The sequence below is a fragment of the Tasmannia lanceolata genome, unplaced genomic scaffold (assembly GCF_043159265.1).
Source record: "Tasmannia lanceolata isolate RefF3 unplaced genomic scaffold, GAP_Taslan_0.1 ptg000025l, whole genome shotgun sequence".
In the NCBI taxonomy this organism is placed as follows: domain Eukaryota; kingdom Viridiplantae; phylum Streptophyta; class Magnoliopsida; order Canellales; family Winteraceae; genus Tasmannia; species Tasmannia lanceolata.
The window spans coordinates 6,357,501-6,377,694 of record NW_027518702.1 but is presented as its reverse complement, the minus strand read 5'-3'; the positions used below and the strand labels follow the sequence as shown (position 1 = coordinate 6,377,694).

Here is a 20,194-nt window from a genome sequence, read left to right as displayed (position 1 = left end):
TGAGAAAATCCATCCAAACGTACCGAACTATGGAATATCATTAGGCAAGAAACCTACCATTCCCCTTGCAAGCTTCCTACAATGAGCTCTTGCCAGTGAATCATACATTATATATTTTCCTTCGTTCATACTGACTATTAATAATATCTAGTGTTTCCCGTCCCCTATTGGGACTAGGATTCTGTCCACCCCATTCAGATCGCTTAGGAAGGAATTGAAGATGGTCGGATCTTCCTTACCATGCTTCACAAGCTCCTAAAAAGCATAGCAATTAAGGGGCAACACATAAGCATGGGATAAAAACAGGGGCTATGGTAATGCTAAAGCGTTCAGTTATAGAATTTACTGAGACATAGGTAGGGAAGTATATGCATCGTTTGTCCGCTGTCTTGGATATGGAAAGATCGGCTACACATTTATCACCTTCAAGGGAATGAGATTTATAACTAAATGAGATAAATTATTCGAAATATGCATCGGCCATATATATGTAATCCCTTAGTAAGGTAGGAACTTACCGAGTTGTGCACTAGACTCTCGGAATGATACAGTGTTCTCAGCTCCTCTTTTGAGCAGCGACTTCTACTGGTAATTTGTAGAGTATTACTGAAGAAAGAATAAAAATGTTTATTGTATGCACTATGGAACAGAGTAAATAAATTGTATTATGGTTCTCAATTACAGACTTCAATTCGCTGCTGAAGTAATCGGGGATAACTTTCTCTCGAGTGTGGAGATCAAGTAGGTCATATGTCAGTTTCTTCTCCCCCCGCGACGTTCTGTGTTGGATCGTAAATCTTGTACTGGCATCCCCCTCTTCCGATGACTCCATTTCTGAGTTAACGGCCTCTTCGCCGTCTTCTGACATTTCCATTTCCGGTTCAACCACATGCTGGCCGGCTTCAGGCAGTTCCATCTCCATCTCCATCTCAACTGATTGTTGCCCATCTTCCTTTTCCTCGGGAATGTTGTCCGCATCTGCTTGCACCATCGGGTTGACCCAACCCATCCACAGCGTGTGCGGGTCACCTATGATGCGGGTCATTTTTCTTGACCCGCACCTGAATGACTCGCGTGGGTAACCCAACCCAACCCGCCGTTTGCCCCAAACCCAAAGTAAGCCCCACTTTTTACACCTCTTCTGGAAAATGATAAATTCATCCCCTTTTCTTCCCTGGAACTAAAGGGTAAAAAGAGTAAAAAGAGTAGTCATAAACACACTTGATGATGCTGTCCCAAGGAACAAAAGGGGACGAATATATTTGGGGTCCACCATTTTACACCTCATGCTTTGCTAGGGCCAATTTGGTCAAAAGAAAAATCACAGGCGGTCCTTTTGTCTGTGTAATAGGAACAAAGAAATATTTCTTCTGCCTATCTTTTTGGAAGATGATGAATTCGCACCCCCTGTAGTATAATTCACCCCTTTACTTTGAATTGACGTAAAAAAGCGTCAAAAAGGACGGTAATGTGGCACTTTAACGCTGTTTTTGACGTCAAAAGACGTTACAGTGGAGCGAATTATCCTAGAGTGGGTGCGGATTCATAATCACTCATTTTGTTTTTGTATTTAATTCTTTGCTTCCGACCGTTAGGTTCTGTCAAAAAGCTACCACCTTTCTCTTTTTCTCTGCCATTCTCTTTATCTCTCTCTTCTCCTCTTCTCCCCCTCTCTCCTCCCAACAGAACCACAAAAAACCCTAAAAACCCTACCAACCCCTAACCCAATGCTGAACCCAAAAACCCCCATCTTATTCCTCATCTTCTTCACCTCATTCCCTCTCTCTCCCTCTCCAAATCCACCATAGAACCCTGCTCAGTCTCAGATACTTGCCCAGCCCTTTTAGGCTACACTCTACACAAATCTCAAAGTCTCTGAACTCTCAACCCTCTTTCAAATCGACCCAATCTCCCTCCTCACCACAAACTCCATAGACATCTCTTACCCAGATATCGAAAACCATATTCTCCCCTCTCAACTCTTCCTCAAAATCCTTATCACATGTTCTTGCTTAGATGGTATTCGAAAATCAGTCTCTACACATTACAAAACCCGTCCCTCCGATACCCTTTTTTCGATAGCTGACAATGTGTACTCTGGCCTAGTTTCTGCTGATCAGATTAGGGACGCTAATTCGAATTCTATATCTGATCCATCTGTTCTTGATGTTGGGCAAATGCTTGAGATTCCCTTACCTTGTACTTGTTTCAATTCTACTGATAATTCGCTCCCTGCGGTTTATTTATCTTATGTTGTTAGGGTAGGGATACTGTTTCTGATATTGCTGCTAAGTATTCGACGACGGTTTCGGATATTATGAGTGTTAATGCGATGGGGAATCCGTCGGTGAATGCGGGCGATATTCTTGCTGTTCCGTTTCCTGGTAGTTTTAGAACTGAAATGGCATGGGGTTAATGGTTGTTTATTTGTTTATTTTGGTTAGAATTGGGTTGGTAGTCCTGTTTTGTGGTTTGATTCTAAGGTAATTTAGTTTTTGAGCTACTTTAATGGTGGAGGTGTTGATTGGTTTTAGTAATTTTGTGTTTGATTTTCGTTGAATTGTATTTTAGCAATGCAGTTTTTTCTTTTGTTCTGCTTGGGGTTTTTTAGTCAACAGGGAGTAGACAAGATTTGGATTTGTCTGGAACCTACCTTGGAGAGTAGTGGTAAGTACTGTTTGGTTGTCAACCTCTTAGAGTAGTGGTAAGCGATGTCATTAACAATATATATAGAGAGAGAGAAAGAGAAAGAGAGAAAGAGAGAAAAACATCATTCCCAAGAACTCCAAGCAAAATTCCCCCTTTTTTGTCGGTTTGGGCTTGGAAATTATAGGGAGGGGACAGGGGTGACATATCGCAGACATGCAATAATAACCTGGTGACATCCCTGGGACTCTAGGAATTTCAATGCTATATTGGCAACCAAGCAAGGAGTTATGCTGATGTGGCACCCAAGTGCCAAGCAAAACCCCTAAGCCATGACACAACCTTAGTATATTATAGACATTAAAATGGGGAATCCTTCGGTAAATGCCGGTGATATTCTCTGAATGGGGTTAATAGCTGCTGCTTTGTTTATTTCCGTTAGAAATGGGTTGGTAGTCTGTTTTCGGTTTGATTTAAGTTAATGTAGTTTTTGAGTTACTTAATGTTGGTTGTGTTGAATGTTGATTGGTTTTCGTCCCTTCATTTTTTATTTCTGTGGAATTGCATTCAGTAATTTAAGGCCTCTTTGGATATCTCTAAAAATGATCTTCATACTCTTATTATATATAGTATTGTAGATATGAATAGGGTTTTGAAGTTAAATATGATTATTTGCAAATAATGGCTGTAATAGTCTTAGAAATGATATAGTTGCTTCCAAAAAGGACTTAATGTCCCATTTACAAATATGGTTAATTTAAAAATAATCTTATTCTCAAACAAGATTCAATTTTTGGTGGCACTCAAAGAGGCTTTTAAATTTTTGTAATGTCATAATCAGCATGTGTTTAAGTAATTGTATGTGTTTCGGCATATTGTAATGACAATGTGTTTAATACTTGTATGTGTTTTTGTATGTGATTCGAGTTGAGGTTATTCTCTGATGCTTCTGGGTTACATGGGCAACTTCTCCCCACAAATTGTTTTACATGTTGTTTACTATAATCTCGTAATGACAATGTGCTGATTTATTTCAGTCTCATTTCAGTCATGTTCGATTCTTGTAGTTAGAAATGGGTTGCTGCTCTGTTCTGCAGTTTGATTCAAGTTAATGTAGTTTTTCAGCTCCTTTAATGGTGGTGATGTTGATTGGTTTTTGTCCCTCCATGTTTGATTTCCATGGAATTGCATTTTAGCAATGCCATTCTTTCTTTTATTCTGCCTGGGGTGCCAGTAATTTAAGGCCTCTTTTGGATACCTGTAAAAATGATCTGCATATACTCTTAGTATATTATAGATATGAAAATGGTTTTGAAGTTAAATATGACTATTTGCAAATAATGGCTTTAGTAGTCTTAGAAATGATATAGTTGCTTCCAAAGAGGACTTAATGTCCCATTTGAATATAATCTTATTTGCAAATAAGAATCAATTTTAGTGGTACCCAAAATGGCATTTAAATTTTAGTAATGTTATAATCAGCGTCTGTTAAATTAATTGCGTGCATGTTTTGCCATATTCATAAATGGGTTACTTTTTTACCCATTGAATCGAGTTGGTTATTTTTGAGCTCTGATGGGTCTGGGTTATATGTGCAACATCTGTCCACAAATTGTTGTTGTGTTGTTTGATATAATCTCGTAATGAGAATGGTATATGTCCAAGTGCTGAATTGCTGATGGAGTTCAGTACATCAGTCTCATTTCAGTCATGCTTGATTCGTGTGGGCCCTGTTCGTTTTAAGATTATTCCAACCGATTGTGACCCCAAAACCAATTATTGGACTCAAATTTACGTTTAATTTTGAGCCCGATAATTGCTTTTGGAATCACAATTGGTTGGCATAATCTCAAATGAACAGGGCCATGGTTACTATTTCATCAATATTTATTGGTTTTTACAGGGGGTTTGGTGCTCTGTTATTGTTTTCATATTGCAGGTTGTGCCTCTTCATTCCGCCGGTATTCCTCAGATTTTAGGTTGATTGTGCCAAATGGGAGTTATGCCATTACAGCTAGTCACTGTGTCCAATGCAGTTGCGGGCCAGGGAATCTCAAGTAATTAAGCAGCATGCCTTTTCATTTCCCTATTAATCTTTCAATTCTTATTCATTTGTGTTTCTTCCTTCAGTTCCTTTATTGATACTATTCTTTCTTTTTCTTTTTTTTTTTGCAGTCTATACTGCACACCTTCTCCTTTGGCAGTATCTTGTTCAAGCATGCAATGTAGGAACAGCAACCTCATGCTTGGGAATGTTACTTTGCAACAAACCAGTGCTGGGTGTAATGTCTCTGAGTGTGCATACAGTGGTTTTGTTAATGGCACAATTCTCACTAGGTGAGTGTCCAACCATTCTAACGTTTTCTTGGTTTCCTACATTCGAACTCCTTTTTTAGCAGTGTAGTTCTGTTCTGGTCCTGAGCCATGTGTTTTTGCTTTGTCATTCTGCAGGTTGTCCACATCTCTTAAACCCCGATGCCCAGGTAAAAGTTTGATCCCCAATTCATACTATTGAAGTATAAATGATTAAATAACACCGACTCTAACAGCTTAAGCTTTTGGAGTAATTGGTTGTTTCACATGGTATTAGAGCTATTGCCTCATTGCTGTCCTGGGTTCTAAACCCAATAACTCCTTGATAGGCCAACCCAAAAGAGGGTCCATATGTCCCACGTGTACGACCAACCCAAAAAAAGAGGGGTCACATGTAGGGGGGAGTATTCAAGTATAAATGATTAAATAACACCGACCCAGCTTTTGGAGTAATTGGTTGTTTCCCACATACATATTATTCTTTTCAGTAGATTTTTTGTAACTTTTGTATTCTAACCTCGACAAAATGGTGCAGGAGAACATCAGTTGCCTCCTCTCATAGTCCCACCTTCTGCATTGAGTTTAGATACCTCTCCTGCTCCTGCACCTTCACTAGCTCAATCAGGCGGGCCTGGTAGCATTGGAACGAGAACACCAAAGTCTTCTGTGTCAGGAACCCCAACATATCTAGGCTTGCCTCCTGCAACTGGCCCTTCTGGAAGTACTTCTGATGCTCCTTTCCTGGTGAATCCATTATTTGGTTTCCTAGATGCACTATTTTTATGTCTAGTATTCATGTTAGTGGTGTAGATGGAATTGTATCTTTGGTGACATATGGGGCTAGAATGTGAGTGTTGTTGTTGCTATTTGCCATGTTTTTAGTTGGTTGCACCCCCGTTAAACTCCTTTCAGTAGAATGGTTTTAGGATGGAGATGAACAAGGGATTTTGTATTTGTGCTATTTTTCATTTCATTTCGGTCCATATGTCTACGCCTTACCCTTTCTATACCATTCAGAGTTCAGTAGAAAGTAGTTGAAATGATTTTTAAAGCTTTCGAAATAACTTGTGTAAAAGCCTCAAAATTATGTATAATCTTGTTATCTTGTTAGCCATTTTCTTGCATGCCTTATGCTGTTGTTGAAACATGTCTGATGAATTGGTTGCACTTTTGTTTATACCAGCTATTTAAAAGAGAAATTGTAGTTATTGCACCCAGCATGTTCTCTACTAGTCAGATGTGAAGATGATATGGTAGTTGTGCTTTCATATCAGTGAGCGAGAAATAAAGGGATTTTATCCAGTTTTAGGTATTGGAGGTGCCTGGGTCACCTCAAAATCCGAGTGTAACGTCCCCCAGATCAGATCAAGGACTAGTGGGCCACACCCTAGCCATATTATGGGTTTATCTCAATTTCTTCAATTATTTCATTGCATTAAGGTTTTTTTTCTCATTAGCATTGATGTCTAATTATTTAGAAAGTCATAACATTATAGGCAACATTATATGACATGTTGTCCCTTAGCACTTCAATTTATTATTAGGTAGAAGTTAGAATAAGAAATTTATTGCTTTAAAAAATCTAAAGACTAGGTTGTTAGGGTTTATTGAATTATTATAAATACCAACAAGATATAAATAGTGAAGAAGCTTTAATGAGTTTTTATTTTGAGTAAAACTTTTGTTCTTGCAAAGACCTGCAATGCGTCTCCCTGGATGTGGGTTGGCACTAAGTTAATTCCCTTCAAATTCCTTGTCATAGTACATTTCTCTACAAAAGCTTTGGATTTAATGGCTTGTTAAATATTGTGTTTTTTGGTTCAAAATGCGTTGCTTAAGTTTATAAAGACCATTCCAACAACAGTTTCTTTGGATTCATTATTTAGAAGTTCAATTTTAATTTACGGTTTATAGCCTTCGATTTTTTGAGGATTTTCAAGATAGGGTCAAGTGATTGTTTTAGTGTTGTTGGATTGTGGAATCTTTTGCAAATGCTGTGATATATATATATATATATATATATATATCTATATATATATATATATATATCTATGAGAGAAGTGTTTCTACGCAGGTGCATAGAGAAGTTATCTGCACACTAATTGTTTTTTGGGTTTCCATTCGCCCAAATCAGTGGGTCCCATTTAATGTGAGGTTTACAAACCACAAAAGAGGATTTTAAAAAATAGGAAATTCTATAATATTTACAAGTGACTTTTGTTGTCGTTATTGGTGCTGGAATCTAACTCAAGGAATCAAATCAGAGCAACCCTTGTCCATACCCTATTGGTGGAAATTCATCCATGTTTTTCAGATTCTATCATTAAGCCAATCTCCCAAATCAACGTAGATTAGCTTGGATGTTGGAGGAAAACAACAAGTGGAATTGGAGCAGTCTTTGAAGAGTATTATTGGGCTCGACACTACTAATCTCAAGTTCAGAACTCAGCCATATTTCCAGCAGTGATGGGGTTGTTTTTCCTTTTGTGTGCAACCAGACTTGATTTCAAGTGCAGATGATTTAGACCAATTGATCATGGAGTTGTGGATTGATGAAAGCATGTTTCTGGATTGAAGTTCATAATTTAACATAATGGAAATTCATTACTAATTACATTTCTGTTTCATCGCTGAAGTCATTATGGCTTATTGTTTGTTTGGAATGTGTATATCTCTAAGATCACTGGTTTCTCTAATATTCTTCGAACATCCCTCACACGAAGAACACAAACTCAAAGGTAGAAGTTCACCAAGACTCCCATGTTTGCTATCATATTCAGATTGTGGTGTAGAAAGTAGTTTCTCACTAAATTCTTGCATTGAATCTACCGTGATTTGGCATTAGATTCTTTCTATCAAGAAAATAAAGTTCAGCCAAATCGTTTTATAGTTGCTGCCTTGTTTAAATGAGGGTTTGGAAGGAGAATTAACATGTAGATCCATATGGGTATTACACGTGATTTTAAAAGTGGGCAACTATCTTATTTCTGATTTGATTAATTCAAATTTTGGATTTATTATCACTAGTTTGGATCGTTAGAAACCAATTATATTGTTCAAGTCTATCAATGTTGAATCCATTTATATGGTTTGAACTTCGATTCAGAATTCACATTATTGCCTGAAGTGGTTATTATAATGGAGTTGCATGAGATTGTAGAGGATTTGCGTGGAATTTATCATGCTTTTGCAAAGCTATGCATATGCTTCAGATCCATTTGTGAATACTGAACTTGAGTTTTTGATTGTTGAATTGGGGTAATGGTAGATTGATTACTTCTATTGTTTGGGAGAAGCACTGTTTAATTTGAAGCACGAAAAGCCTGGAATTATTTTATTATTCTAAGATTTGTATGTAAAATCTACTTGATCTTCACTACAAATTTTTTGAAAATGTTTCCATTGTTCTTGGGGTATTTGTATACATATTGGTGAAGAACATTGAATTGACGTGATTATTCTTGCTCAGAAATGAATCTTGAATCTTTATGCAACATCGATTGGTTGATTATATACAGCTGAGCTTAGTTGTTGGATTATTACTATGATTAACTGAGTTTGGGAAGAGGAAACATTAACCCATCTCAATGGTACATTAGCTTTCACTTCGCACCCCCAATCCATAGTTCTTGATGTAATCAACGTTGATTTGGGACAGGTTTGTATTCATAGAGTTTGTTAAAATGTGGACCGATCTTCATGTTTCTGCTATTGTAACTCTTCCCTTGTTCAAACAAGGTATGGACGGAGATAATTAAAAAAATGGTTTCTCTAATTTGGTTCTTTGAGTCTGATTTCAATGCTAAACCCTACATCAGAATCCGGTTATAAATCCAACAATCTTTGGAAAAAATTGCATAATCCAACTACTCGAAAAATCACTGGATTTTTCGAGCAAATCCTCAAACACTCTTAAGGCTATAAATCACACTAAGGCTATAAATCTTAGATTAGAAGTGAACTTCTAGATGATGAATCCAAAGATACAGCTTCTCGGATGAGTATGTAAACTTGAGCAATACATTTTGAACAAAAGCACACAAAATTCAACAAGTTATGTAGATTAACTCCAGAAATCTAAAGGTTCTCTGGAAAAACAAACTAAAAGAAAAACAAACTACCAATCAGTTGCAATCGAGCCTATCAAGCTTGATCTGGAAAGAACTTGACATCTCCTTAACACGCTGCTAAGGAAATTCAAAGAGAGTGAACTTACTATCCAACCCACAATCAAGGGAGACAATATCACTAGAACAAAAGTTTTATTCAATGTAAAAATTCATCAAAGCTTTACATCTCTTTGGTATTTAAAATAATTCAATAATCCCTAAGAACCTAATCTAGATTTCTAAAAGCAATAAAATTCTTATTCTAACTTGTTCTCAATTATGAAATGTAGTAATTGAGTACAAGTCATATAATGTTATGACATCCTAAAAAATTAGAAATCTATGCTAATAAAAAAAAACACAAGATGTAGGTAGCTAGAAATCTCCTTGTCGCATTGCAGAGAAGAAATCTCCCCAAACACTTGTTTGCTAAAAAAAAAGTAACAATGACACTTAATTTTTGGTCTCTCGGTTAGAAGTGTGAGCAGCTAGAGGATTATTGCAACTTGGTTCCCTTGGTAGGTAACATCACAAATCAAGCACAATCATAAGTGACTTGACACAGGTTGGCTCACATGTAACATGTACCATGGCCTTGTATTCAGTTTGTGTGCACTCAACCTCACAATTGATGGGTCTTTCTTTCTTTTCCATGTCAGTGTATTTCTTGTAGCAAATGTTTTATAATCTATTGTGGACATCTTATTGGACAAAACATGCTCGATTTGCATTTGATTAGGTTATGAGTTATGACCCAATATAGAGAAAGTAATATCCCTTGTCTTTGTGAATATTTGAGCTACCTTAAAGCTTGTTTGACGTCTTCTTTACTGAGAACTTTGCCAAAATTATGAATTGTATGAAAGGGGCTGAGATTTTTCTTATGCAATCAACTTACTGTGGCAAAAAGAAACATGCAGAATGATTGCCCCTTCCTGATTCTTATCAGCAGCCAAACAGGTTGGCCTTGAAGCCAAGGGCTCAATACATGGGTGTCTCATTGAGATCGAGACAACACCTTAGTATCTCCTTCGCACAGAGGGCTCTTGGTACCTGCTGCCCACCCTTCCTCCGCTTTGAGAACCATGTGAACGGAGAGTGGGCAGAAGGGAAGGAGGTCCTCATATGGAGTCGTACACTTGAGCAGTGCGGGAGCCCTATTACGTAAAGGGAATGGGTTGAGTAAACTCCCCTGGGGTTGGAAAAATCACAGATGAAGTCAGCCTTTGATTTGATTGGTGTTTTTAGTGATTGGAAAGGTGGGCGCCTGGGTACGGTATAAAAAGAGAAGCCTTTGATTAGGGTAGTACTTCGAAGGCAGCTCGGCAGGGAAGGAAAGGGAAATCGTCAAGGATGACTTATTTGTCGGCGAAACGAAGGGGGGGGAAACCATGCCACACACATTATCCATAGATTATGTATCTGCATGCATAACATAAAAGCCTCTTAGATGTGCAAAAACCCAGGAGAATGCATGAATTGACTAATCACATTGACCATGTTACATGAATTCTTCTAAATGGGCAAAGTGCCCTTGTCACTAAGACACTTTGACCATGTTTGGCTTGCCATGAATTTTTTTTTTCAACAGAGGTTTATCAGGCGGTGTGAGAGGGCTAGGGAGGGTGAGGGAAGGAAAGAGTAGTGAGGAGAGCGTGAGAAAAGGTGAGGGTCAGCCTTTTCTCACCCTCTCCCCCCTCGTACCCTGCCTACTCTTCACTCAACCTCCCTAGCTCTCTATCACCACTTCAAAAACTAATATTTTATCGAAAAAAAGTGTGACTGAAATATGACCTTACAGATTTCTTTTATCAGTTTTCTTAGTCCTACTACCATAACTTTTCAAATAGCGCATGTTTTGAGTTTTACCCATCTTAATTGTTTCTTAAATGGAAGTAAAATATTATATTTACTTAACGTATTAAATTTTCAATATCTTAATAGATATAATCATTTTGTTATGTAAAAAATTAAAATTTGAGAATCGATTAAAATATTTTGGCAAATTCAAGAATAGTTCTTTTTGAGGTTGTGACGCTGCGGATCAAATGAAAAATTGTTGCTGAAGCGTGCGTATAGTCTAAAATATGCACTAAAATCCACTAGGTAAGAGCGATAATCCTAGAATCCACTAGGAAAAAGAGAGAGAAGAAGAAAGAGATAGAGAAATAGAGAGACAAAAACGTCTTTAATTATATTCCAATAATGGCTTTAACGTCTTTACATCATGTATTTAAAGCAAAACTTAGAATCCTAAAAATAGAAAGCAACCAATAAAAAAGGAACTCCTAAAACTTCCCACTAATCCTACCGGAGAGAAAAGAAAGAAAGATGCTAACCCTACTTACCTTGGGAAATATAATCCTAATAAATGAAGAAATTTATCATTAACGTTTCAAAAGAAAAAACTAATATTCCAAGGGAAAAAAAGTTGAAACTTTGCATAGGGTCTGCTCCAATCGACTTAAACGAGCTTTAAACCATTCATTTATGGGGAAAGTAAACACTTTTCCTCATTAGTCATTGAAGTTATAAATGGATTCAATCACCATACACACTTATACCACACACTTGAATCTTGTTTAAAATAATAAGAAGAAAAAACAGAGAACGAAAGTATCAAAATGGTGGGTTTGGAGAGTGTCATCCAGAGTTGTAGTAAGAGAGAATTGAGTAAACAGTTTGTAACCCTGTGAAAACCAAAAGGACAGCTGCGGTGAGAAGGGCGATCAAACTCCAAGGGCTATCAAAGTACTTTTCCCTGAAGTTGGAACGCCACTTGCGAAATCGTTTCTCCCATTTTCTCGTTCTCTTCTCGTAATATTCGTTCAAGGGGTTACTCACATGGAACAATGTAAACCTTGGGATGAACCCCATGTCAAGATCGATCTTTCGAATGAGCCTGATGATCTCGTCATCAGTTTTATCAGTTCTAATGGTACCTCCACGCTCCAGCAATTTTAAATCCCGCATTGATTGGATGAGTCTGCGAAGGTAGTAAACATAGGAACTGACATGGTGGGGTACGCCTGTATGAAGATGTTCAAAGGCTATGAGATTGAGGAGTAAGGACTGAGTACAATCATAGATCTTGATCAATGGGAGGTTAAGGATTCCTTTCTCTTTGTCGAATTCAAATCCAATGAGGCTCTTTTTTTCGCTTATGTGAAACTCCACTTCGGCATCTCTATTTAACATCCATGCGGACGAAATACGTATTGTTCCTGGTTGAAGAGGATCCAACAAGTCTCCAACCATGCACTTCCTAGCAAGGGCCAACATGTGCATGAAGGTGTTGGAACCCAAGTCCGTTCTATCATCCACTTCGAAGACAAGAATCTTTACTCTACGAATGAACTTTACCACGAGATCATTTATATACTCGCTACTCTGCACATTAAAGTTAGAAATATGGGTGAAACACAATAAATGAAAATAATAGCGAAAAATTACACACAAATCACCCAGTTTCAAAATTTATGAACAAAATCCACTCATGTTTTTGTCGGATTACTAAAATTAAAAGCCTTTTGCCATAAATAATTTAATTATGCTTTCTCTACTTATTTGTTTTCCTAACAAGATTGATTATTAACATTATTAATGAATAATTCCTAAAATCTCTCTGCCCCCCTAAATTGAAATCATTCATTTCTTTAAGTCGATGGTTAAATAGCTTGTGCTCCGTAAATCATCTCCATAGGATGACAAGTAATGGAGATTTTATTACGAAAAGCCCTAATGAGTGTTTAAATACAACACTCAAGGGATAAACATAGAAACATCTAGAAAGGTCTTAAGACAAGAATGGAAATAAATAAATAAATATTACCCTAATCTAGACTAGTTGCTTAATCTAACAATGAACGATCCAACGGTGAGATCTCAAAAGATATGGGTCAGATCTCAGAGGATTTGATATATTCTAATGTATAATGATCTTAAACCCCTCCGATCTGAAGAGGTGTTTGTAATGTTCCATCCCTCAATATATCGGAGGATTAGAACCATTCAATGGGGATGATATTCTGGACATGACATATATAAGTTGGGGCAGAATAGAGGAAGGGTTTGGATAATCAGGTTATCCTAACTATATATATAATCAGGATCTATAAAAGAGTGGTACAAAGTATAAACATGCAGCGACCTAAATTATGGCCCTAAAAATCCTCTGAATACACGGTAAAAATCACATCGATGGATCGTACATTGGCATTGGAGGTGTCTTTTCACAACAGGGTGGACCCATTGCCTTTTTTAGGGAAATAATATTTGCACTTCCTCGTTATGATAATGAAATATATAGTGAAATATATATCATGAAATTAATTTTTCTCACACCCTCTTTCCCACCCACACACATAACAAAATTAGTACTCTATCGGCCTTCGTCTTCATCGCCCACTTCTAGCCATGGTTTTAAATTTCAACCGAAATCCGAAATTTCGGTGGAGACCAACACCGAAACCACACAAAACCGAAACGGTCATTTATTTCGGAATTTCCGCCGAAATTTCCGAAATTTGACCCAAAAAATCTGTATTTTTTTAAATTAATATAATATTAAACCGAAATTTCGGTAATTTCGGCCGAAATTTAATATTGATTAAAATATTGTTTTCCATTTTTGTACCAGATTTCGACCGAAATTTCAAATTTTAGGTCGAAATTTCAGGTTCCGAAACCGGTACCGAAACCGAAATTTTAATCCTTGCTTCAAGCCCTTTACCAGTATGAGAAGACCTTCAACAAACAAAACAAAATAAAAGAACATGGCCTTTGCCTGAGAATGCAAGATCATGTTGATTATGATGTGGTTGGTGTTGGCAATCATGACAAAGCTAGAGGGGCTGTTCAAGCTTCTAGGGCTGTTCACTATACGGTTATAACCGAAATAACCGACCGAACCGAATTCAGTCGGTTATTTTGGTTTGGTTAAATGGTAATTCGGTTCGGTTTCAGTTTCTATTACTAATAAATTTTGGTTTTCGGTTTCGGTGTCGATTTTTATTAAAATAATTCGGTGAGAACCGAAAAACCGAATGAGGAGGATTGCCATATGCTATTTTATTTGTCCCCATCTGTTCCCTTCCTATGCTCATTTGTTTTTTAGTGAATTAAAAAATGTATCACTCATCATTGCCTTTGAACAACTTTTGACTACTTTAGACTGAAACCACATGATTTCCTTCAAACCATGGGCTGGTTTTCATTAAAACCAACAGCTTTTTGACTACTTATGAGCAAAACCACATGGTTTCCTTAAAACCATGGGCTGGTTTTACTGGTTTTCATTAAAACCATGGGTTGTCAATTTCAAATTGGAAAAATTGTTAGAAAAATGCAAAGTTTTGGTTAAATTGTCAAGTAAGGGTACGTTCTTTTTATTTGTGAAATAAGGGCTGTCAGTGCTTTTAGAAATCCCAAAGGACAAGAATACCCTCCCTATCCCTATGCACTTATTACCTTCTCACCTACCACCTCCTTCTTCCTCAAGACTTTTCTAACGTGGAAAACTCCATGCAAGGGTTTTGAAGGTTGCCATGTACAACAGGGTTTGGTAATCATGAGAGAGAGAGAGAGAGAGAGAGAGAGAGAGAGTCGGACTCTTGGAACAGGGTTTGGTAATCATGAAGGTTGCCATTTACAACAGGGTTTGGTAATCCATTTTCTTTGCATTTTTTTATTCTAAAACATCAAAATCAAGCTTCAATTTATAGTTGCCTGCATGACACTAACATCACAACGTATATCCCTATTATCCTTCGAATTTTTACTCAATTTGAAAATAAAAATCATTGGAATTATCCATATTCTACTGGCTTCCGTCGGAAGTCCGAACAAAACTTCGGACTTCTGAATGGAAGCCAGTATACATAACCAAAATATTAAAGTTGGGGGCTACTAGATAAAAGTTTGGGACGGCTGGGAAAATTTGTTGTAGAATCACCAAAACTCTTAAAGAAAGATACATAAGAACAAAATGCATGATATTTTTACCGTTTAATGCATTTTAGTCACCCACTCGAAAAGAACTGTTGTAACCTTGAATGGTAAGAAACCATTGAAACTTCTCCATTTTAGTTATTTGTTTTGAGAAATATCAGTTACCCAATGGTAAATATAAAGTTTTACCACTACAAAAAACCGGTGAAAACAATCTATTCCGTAAAAACTGTTAGAATTGGGCTCAATTAGGTCAAAGTTGGGGGCTACTAGGTAAAAGTTTGGGACGTCAGGGAAAATTTGCTGTAGACTCACCAAAACTCTTAATAACACTCAACTCTCAGGATAAGAACAAGCGCTTTCCTTCTCTGTCTTCGCCTCTCCAAGTCTTGCTCTCTCTCTTAGTATTTGGTGAATCATTTGAGTGATCCAAAGTTCCAAACCATTCATTTGTTGAGCCCTGATGTGATGTAGATAGGGTGTTGCTGGAAAATATTCTTTATAGAATGATCTAACCCTCCGATTTGTATAGGTTTAAAATGAACGGCATAATATAGAAACCTCTATAGATTGGAGGGTTAGGATCATCCCATGGAGAAGATTTTTTTTGGCAAACGTTATCTACATCAGGGTCCAACAAATGAATGGTCACCCAAACAATGTGGGCCCATTGTAATTTGGTTTTCTTTTTTGGAATGAAGGGTATTTTCATCTTTTTATAATCTAAAATCGACTGCCGTTTCTGTACTGCCAAAAGCAACGTGATTTGCACAATGTGACCACGTTGGATTGCAAATTTGCAAACCAGAAGACTCTTTATGCAGATATACCATACTTGGAGACTCCTTTTGCAAAAACCCCAAAGACTATAACTCGGTTCAAGTTGCCCAAGCGCTCAACCACAACCCGACCCGAACTCAACCCAGGTTGGGAAAACTCAACCTGAATCCGAACTCAACCCGACCCGACTTGGCCTTTTTTTTTTTTCCAGGTTGAGCCCGACCTGCGTTGCACCCCTAACTTATAACCACTCTTTTATACTAGAGGGGGCTGTCCCAAGTAAGAAAACGAGGCAAATATTTCATTTCCCTTCCCAGAATCGTAGGTAGGGGTGGCAAAGGTTTGGTTTCAGTTCGGTTTGAGGTTTGACCGAACCGAACCGAACCAAAATTTGAATCGGTTTGGTTCCACAGTTTCGGCCAAATTTGCCACCCCTAATCGTAGGCAAGTACGCTCCCGATTAGGAATTTTCAACACAATAGTCCAACAATACTGATAAAGATATGACTAAATGGACGACCTAAATCAGTTCTATACACGAATTAGGATGTTATCCTACTTCAAAAATCCAAAATCACCAAATTATACATTTTTCCTTCTTAAACTTTCCAAAATACCCCACAATCCCCTAAAATCCTGTTTTCCCCAAGATAACTTTGCCATTTAAAGAAGGGAAAAGATTTTAGCCATGCGCTTGTGAAACAACTAGTAACTCCAAAAGCTTAAGGTGATGGAGATGGTGTGGATTTTTGCTATCGAGGAGGTTTGAACTCGGGACCTTCAACTCTGATACCATGTGAAACAACCTGTTACGCCAAAAGCTTAAGCTAATGGAGATGGTGTTATTTGATCTTTTATACTTTAACATTGTCTTTTAGATACCTCCCATTTTGTAATTTGGATTTGAACTTGAGTTTTGAATACAAAATGAATAGATCCGGCAGCTCATGTAGAGGTAGAGAGAGAGGGAAGGGGGTACTTCCTAGTGGAGGGGAGAGGTTGAGGAGCAAAGAGGGTGAAGGGGGATTTCCAATTTCTTATTTCCACTTCAAATTTAGAAATATAATTTTTTTAACTGTCAGCTGCTGAATTAGAAAGCCAAGAATTTGATCCGATCCAAATTACAATGCACAAAGGGCTGCAAATGTGAGAAATCCAAATCAAAATCTTCTCGGCATCCAATGCAAGTGCACATCTGGGACGGTGTGTTAATCTGAAATCACAGGTGGAACTTAATTAGTTGATTCACGTGTCGACCAAAATGCATGCCATTTTCACCGTTTAATGCATTTTCGTTTTACCCACTCGAAAACAACTGTTGTAACCTTGAATGGTAAGAAACCATTGAAACTTCTTTATTTAAGTTATTTGTTTTGAGAAATATCAGTTACCCAAAGGTAAATATAAAGTTTTACCACTACAAAAAACCGGTGAAAACAATCTATTCCGTAAAAACTGTTAGAATTGGGCTCAATTAGGTCAAAGTTGGGGGCTACTAGGTAAAAGTTTGGGATTAGGTCAAAGCTGGGGGCTACTAGGAAAATTTGCTGTAGACTCACGAAAACTCTTAATAAGACTTAACTCTTAGGATAAGAACAAATAAAGAAAGATTAGGTCAAAGTTGGTGAGCAATAATGCATGACAGATGGTTCCTGATGTTAGAATATATAGATAAGATTTCATAAGATCAGACCATTGGATTGTGTGGGTGGTAAACACTCAAAAGTAATAAACATAGAAAGAGATCATCAGTCCAAACTAAATAAATAATGCATCTAAATGGACATGGCAACTAAATACTGCCAGGTAATTAAAAAAATTGTCCTTTAATTTCAAACTTTTCAGTGCGTCTAAACACCGTCTTGCATTAAACATTTGACCAGTCCGAGGCGACACTGAAATTAATAAATAAATAGAGTTCATGTCTCTTCTAAAACTAAATTCACGTGGCTAAGGTAAATTCAAGTGGTTTAGCTCATCTAAAGCCCAATTCACGTGATTTAGCTCAAAAATATCTCCATTATAAATCCTACTTCAAATCCATTGATATAGGAGAGAAATATAAGGTGTGTTGTATCTCTTGTACTTGAAAGAGGCCATTAAAGGAGAGCTAGCCATGGAAGTGCAACAAGTTCTTCACATGAACGGGGGAGTTGGAGATACCAGCTATGCTAATAATTCAGTAGTGCAGGTCTCTCTCTCTCTCTCTCTCTCTCTCTCTCTCTCTCTCTCTCTCTCTCTCTCTCTCTCTCTCTCTCTCTCCAATCCAATGGTCTTCTAGATGATTTGATTAGGATATTTTTTCTATGGGAAGTGATATATCCGCCGCTTTGATCACCTGGTACAACCAGCAGCAGTGTATCAACTGCAGAGGGGTTGATGTACAGAAAGATTCAATGGGGTTGATTGCCACGTACACTTCTGTTGGGTGTCCCAAGTAATCAAAAGGGGCAGCGGGTGTCCATCGTAGTGTTTGGCAAGGCTTCTCATTTCATCTGATTTTATTGTACAAAAATGGGTAGATGAGGAACTGCGGAAGCGACTCGCTCCACAAAATCTCATGCTTATACGCATGAAAAATGAGAATCGGAAGAAACGGGCCTAGTGGGCTGTGCATACCGAAGGAGATTTTCTCCTTTTTCTTTGCTTTGTGCAGAAAATTCTCCTCTTTCTTTGCTTTGTGCATTCTCTGCACCTACAAAAACACAAAACCATTCTGGACATGGTTGCCGAACACGCCCTTAATAAACAAAGAGACACTATATGGGAAATGATAAATTCACCCCGTTTTTCACATGGGACAACAACTTGCAGTGTACATGGCAATCAGGCCAGTTGAACACTTTCCCACATAGTAAATCAGTCTCTCTACACTCATAGATACACTGTAGGTGGCTGTCCCAAGTAAAAAAAAAAGGAGCGGATTTATCACTTAAACCCTACAAGAAAACTGGGTTTTACCTGCGGTCTTGACCTCTGTAAAAGTAACAAAAACTGCCAGTAGAACCCGGAAGAAACAAAGACATTACAAGTGAAATGATAAATTCGTCCCTTTTTTAACATGGGACAGCCACCTGCTGTGTCCGTGACAATCAGTTTCCCATATAGTAAATCAGGCCCTCTACAGAAAAAAGGAACGGATACCCGGATACGCTATAGGGGTGGCAACGGGGCGGATCGGGGCCGGATGTTGGGGTCCCCTTCCCCTTCCCCTCTGCGGGGAATTTTCCCCCTCCCCTTACCCTTCCCCTCTGCGGGGATGGTGGGGAATCCCCCTCCCCTTCCCGCGGGGAATATCTAATCCCCTTCTCCTTCCCCTTCCCCTCCCTGCATCCTTCGGGGACAAAATCCCTGCCCCGCCCCCTCTTTGGAACCCAATCAAACCAGCAAACAGAGCTTCTTTCTTCTACGTCCATTACAGACAATATTGTGATGAATGCTATGATTCTATTCATGTGATCAACAAACAGATGGACAAAATCAGAAATGCATGAATGAGACAACAAACATAAATAACAACAGGACCTCATCTTTCAGTAATTTTCTGCATAAATTATGGAATGATAAATAGGAAATGAGCACCAGGATTACCTTCATTAACAGGCAGCCAATGTGCAAAAAGTAACTATTTCAGTAGTCACAATGAACTTTAAAAGTCCATAAGTAGGCGCTCACACACGCAAAATAATGTTCATTAGTTCATTCTGTATAGCATGTTAACCCCCAGATGAGCATGAGAAATGAGAATGGAGAAGAGAACAAAATCAACAAATGACTTATTTCTTTAACTGCAATTCAGTCTAGTGCTGACATGAAACAAATTTCTAGTAGCTAAATTTTTCTTGTTGAAAATTAAAACCTGCAATCCAACCCTAAAATTTTGTTGGCACTACGATTTTTTGATAATTGCATACACTCAGCGTCTCAGGCTCTCAGCTTGTCTTTATTATTTCAACATCTGTGAAAAGGTTATTATAGTTCCCAAAATGCTCTCAGAAGCTAATTAAAAGGAAAAGACAAGCTAAGTTTATGTTTGGGGGAATCTTGTAGCCGATCCACAGAGTTTCTAGTAGTTTTCCTTAAAAAAAACACTTAAAAATTTACAAAAAAATGGCATTAATTAGCGGGGCGGGGCGGGGACAACTCCATCCCCTTCCCCTTCCCCTCCCCGCACCGGGGAATTTTTATAATCCCCTTCCCCTTCCCCTTCCCCTTTCAAATCGGGGAATCCCCTCCCCAAACGGGGCGGGGCGGGGCGGATCCCCGCTTTTTCGGGTGAAATTGCCAGCCCTAATACGCTATAAGAAAACTGGGCTTTACCGGTAAAAGTAACAAAAACTGCGGGTACAGGCCGGTATAACCTATACAGGCTGTCATGCCCCAGGTGGTGCCTATCA

General features: G+C 38.0%; 1 protein-coding gene and 1 pseudogene across 2 annotated transcripts in view; both read left to right on the top strand.

Moving 5' to 3' along the window:
• The first annotated feature begins 1,712 nt into the window (after positions 1-1,712).
• Positions 1,713-6,069, top strand: LOC143857957 (lysM domain-containing GPI-anchored protein 1-like; annotated as a pseudogene). The gene is made up of 5 exons (XR_013238820.1): positions 1,713-2,384; positions 4,586-4,703; positions 4,822-4,983; positions 5,098-5,129; positions 5,495-6,069. The product of XR_013238820.1 is annotated as a lysM domain-containing GPI-anchored protein 1-like (transcript).
• An 11,653-nt stretch (positions 6,070-17,722) lies between these two features.
• Positions 17,723-20,194, top strand: part of LOC143858072 (putative jasmonic acid carboxyl methyltransferase 1) — an 8,631-nt gene continuing 6,159 nt past the window's right edge. The window contains exon 1 of the mRNA XM_077368668.1: positions 17,723-17,988. Within this exon, the coding sequence (XP_077224783.1) occupies positions 17,914-17,988 (75 nt within the window). The 5' untranslated portion in view covers positions 17,723-17,913. The remainder of the gene's footprint in view (positions 17,989-20,194) is intronic.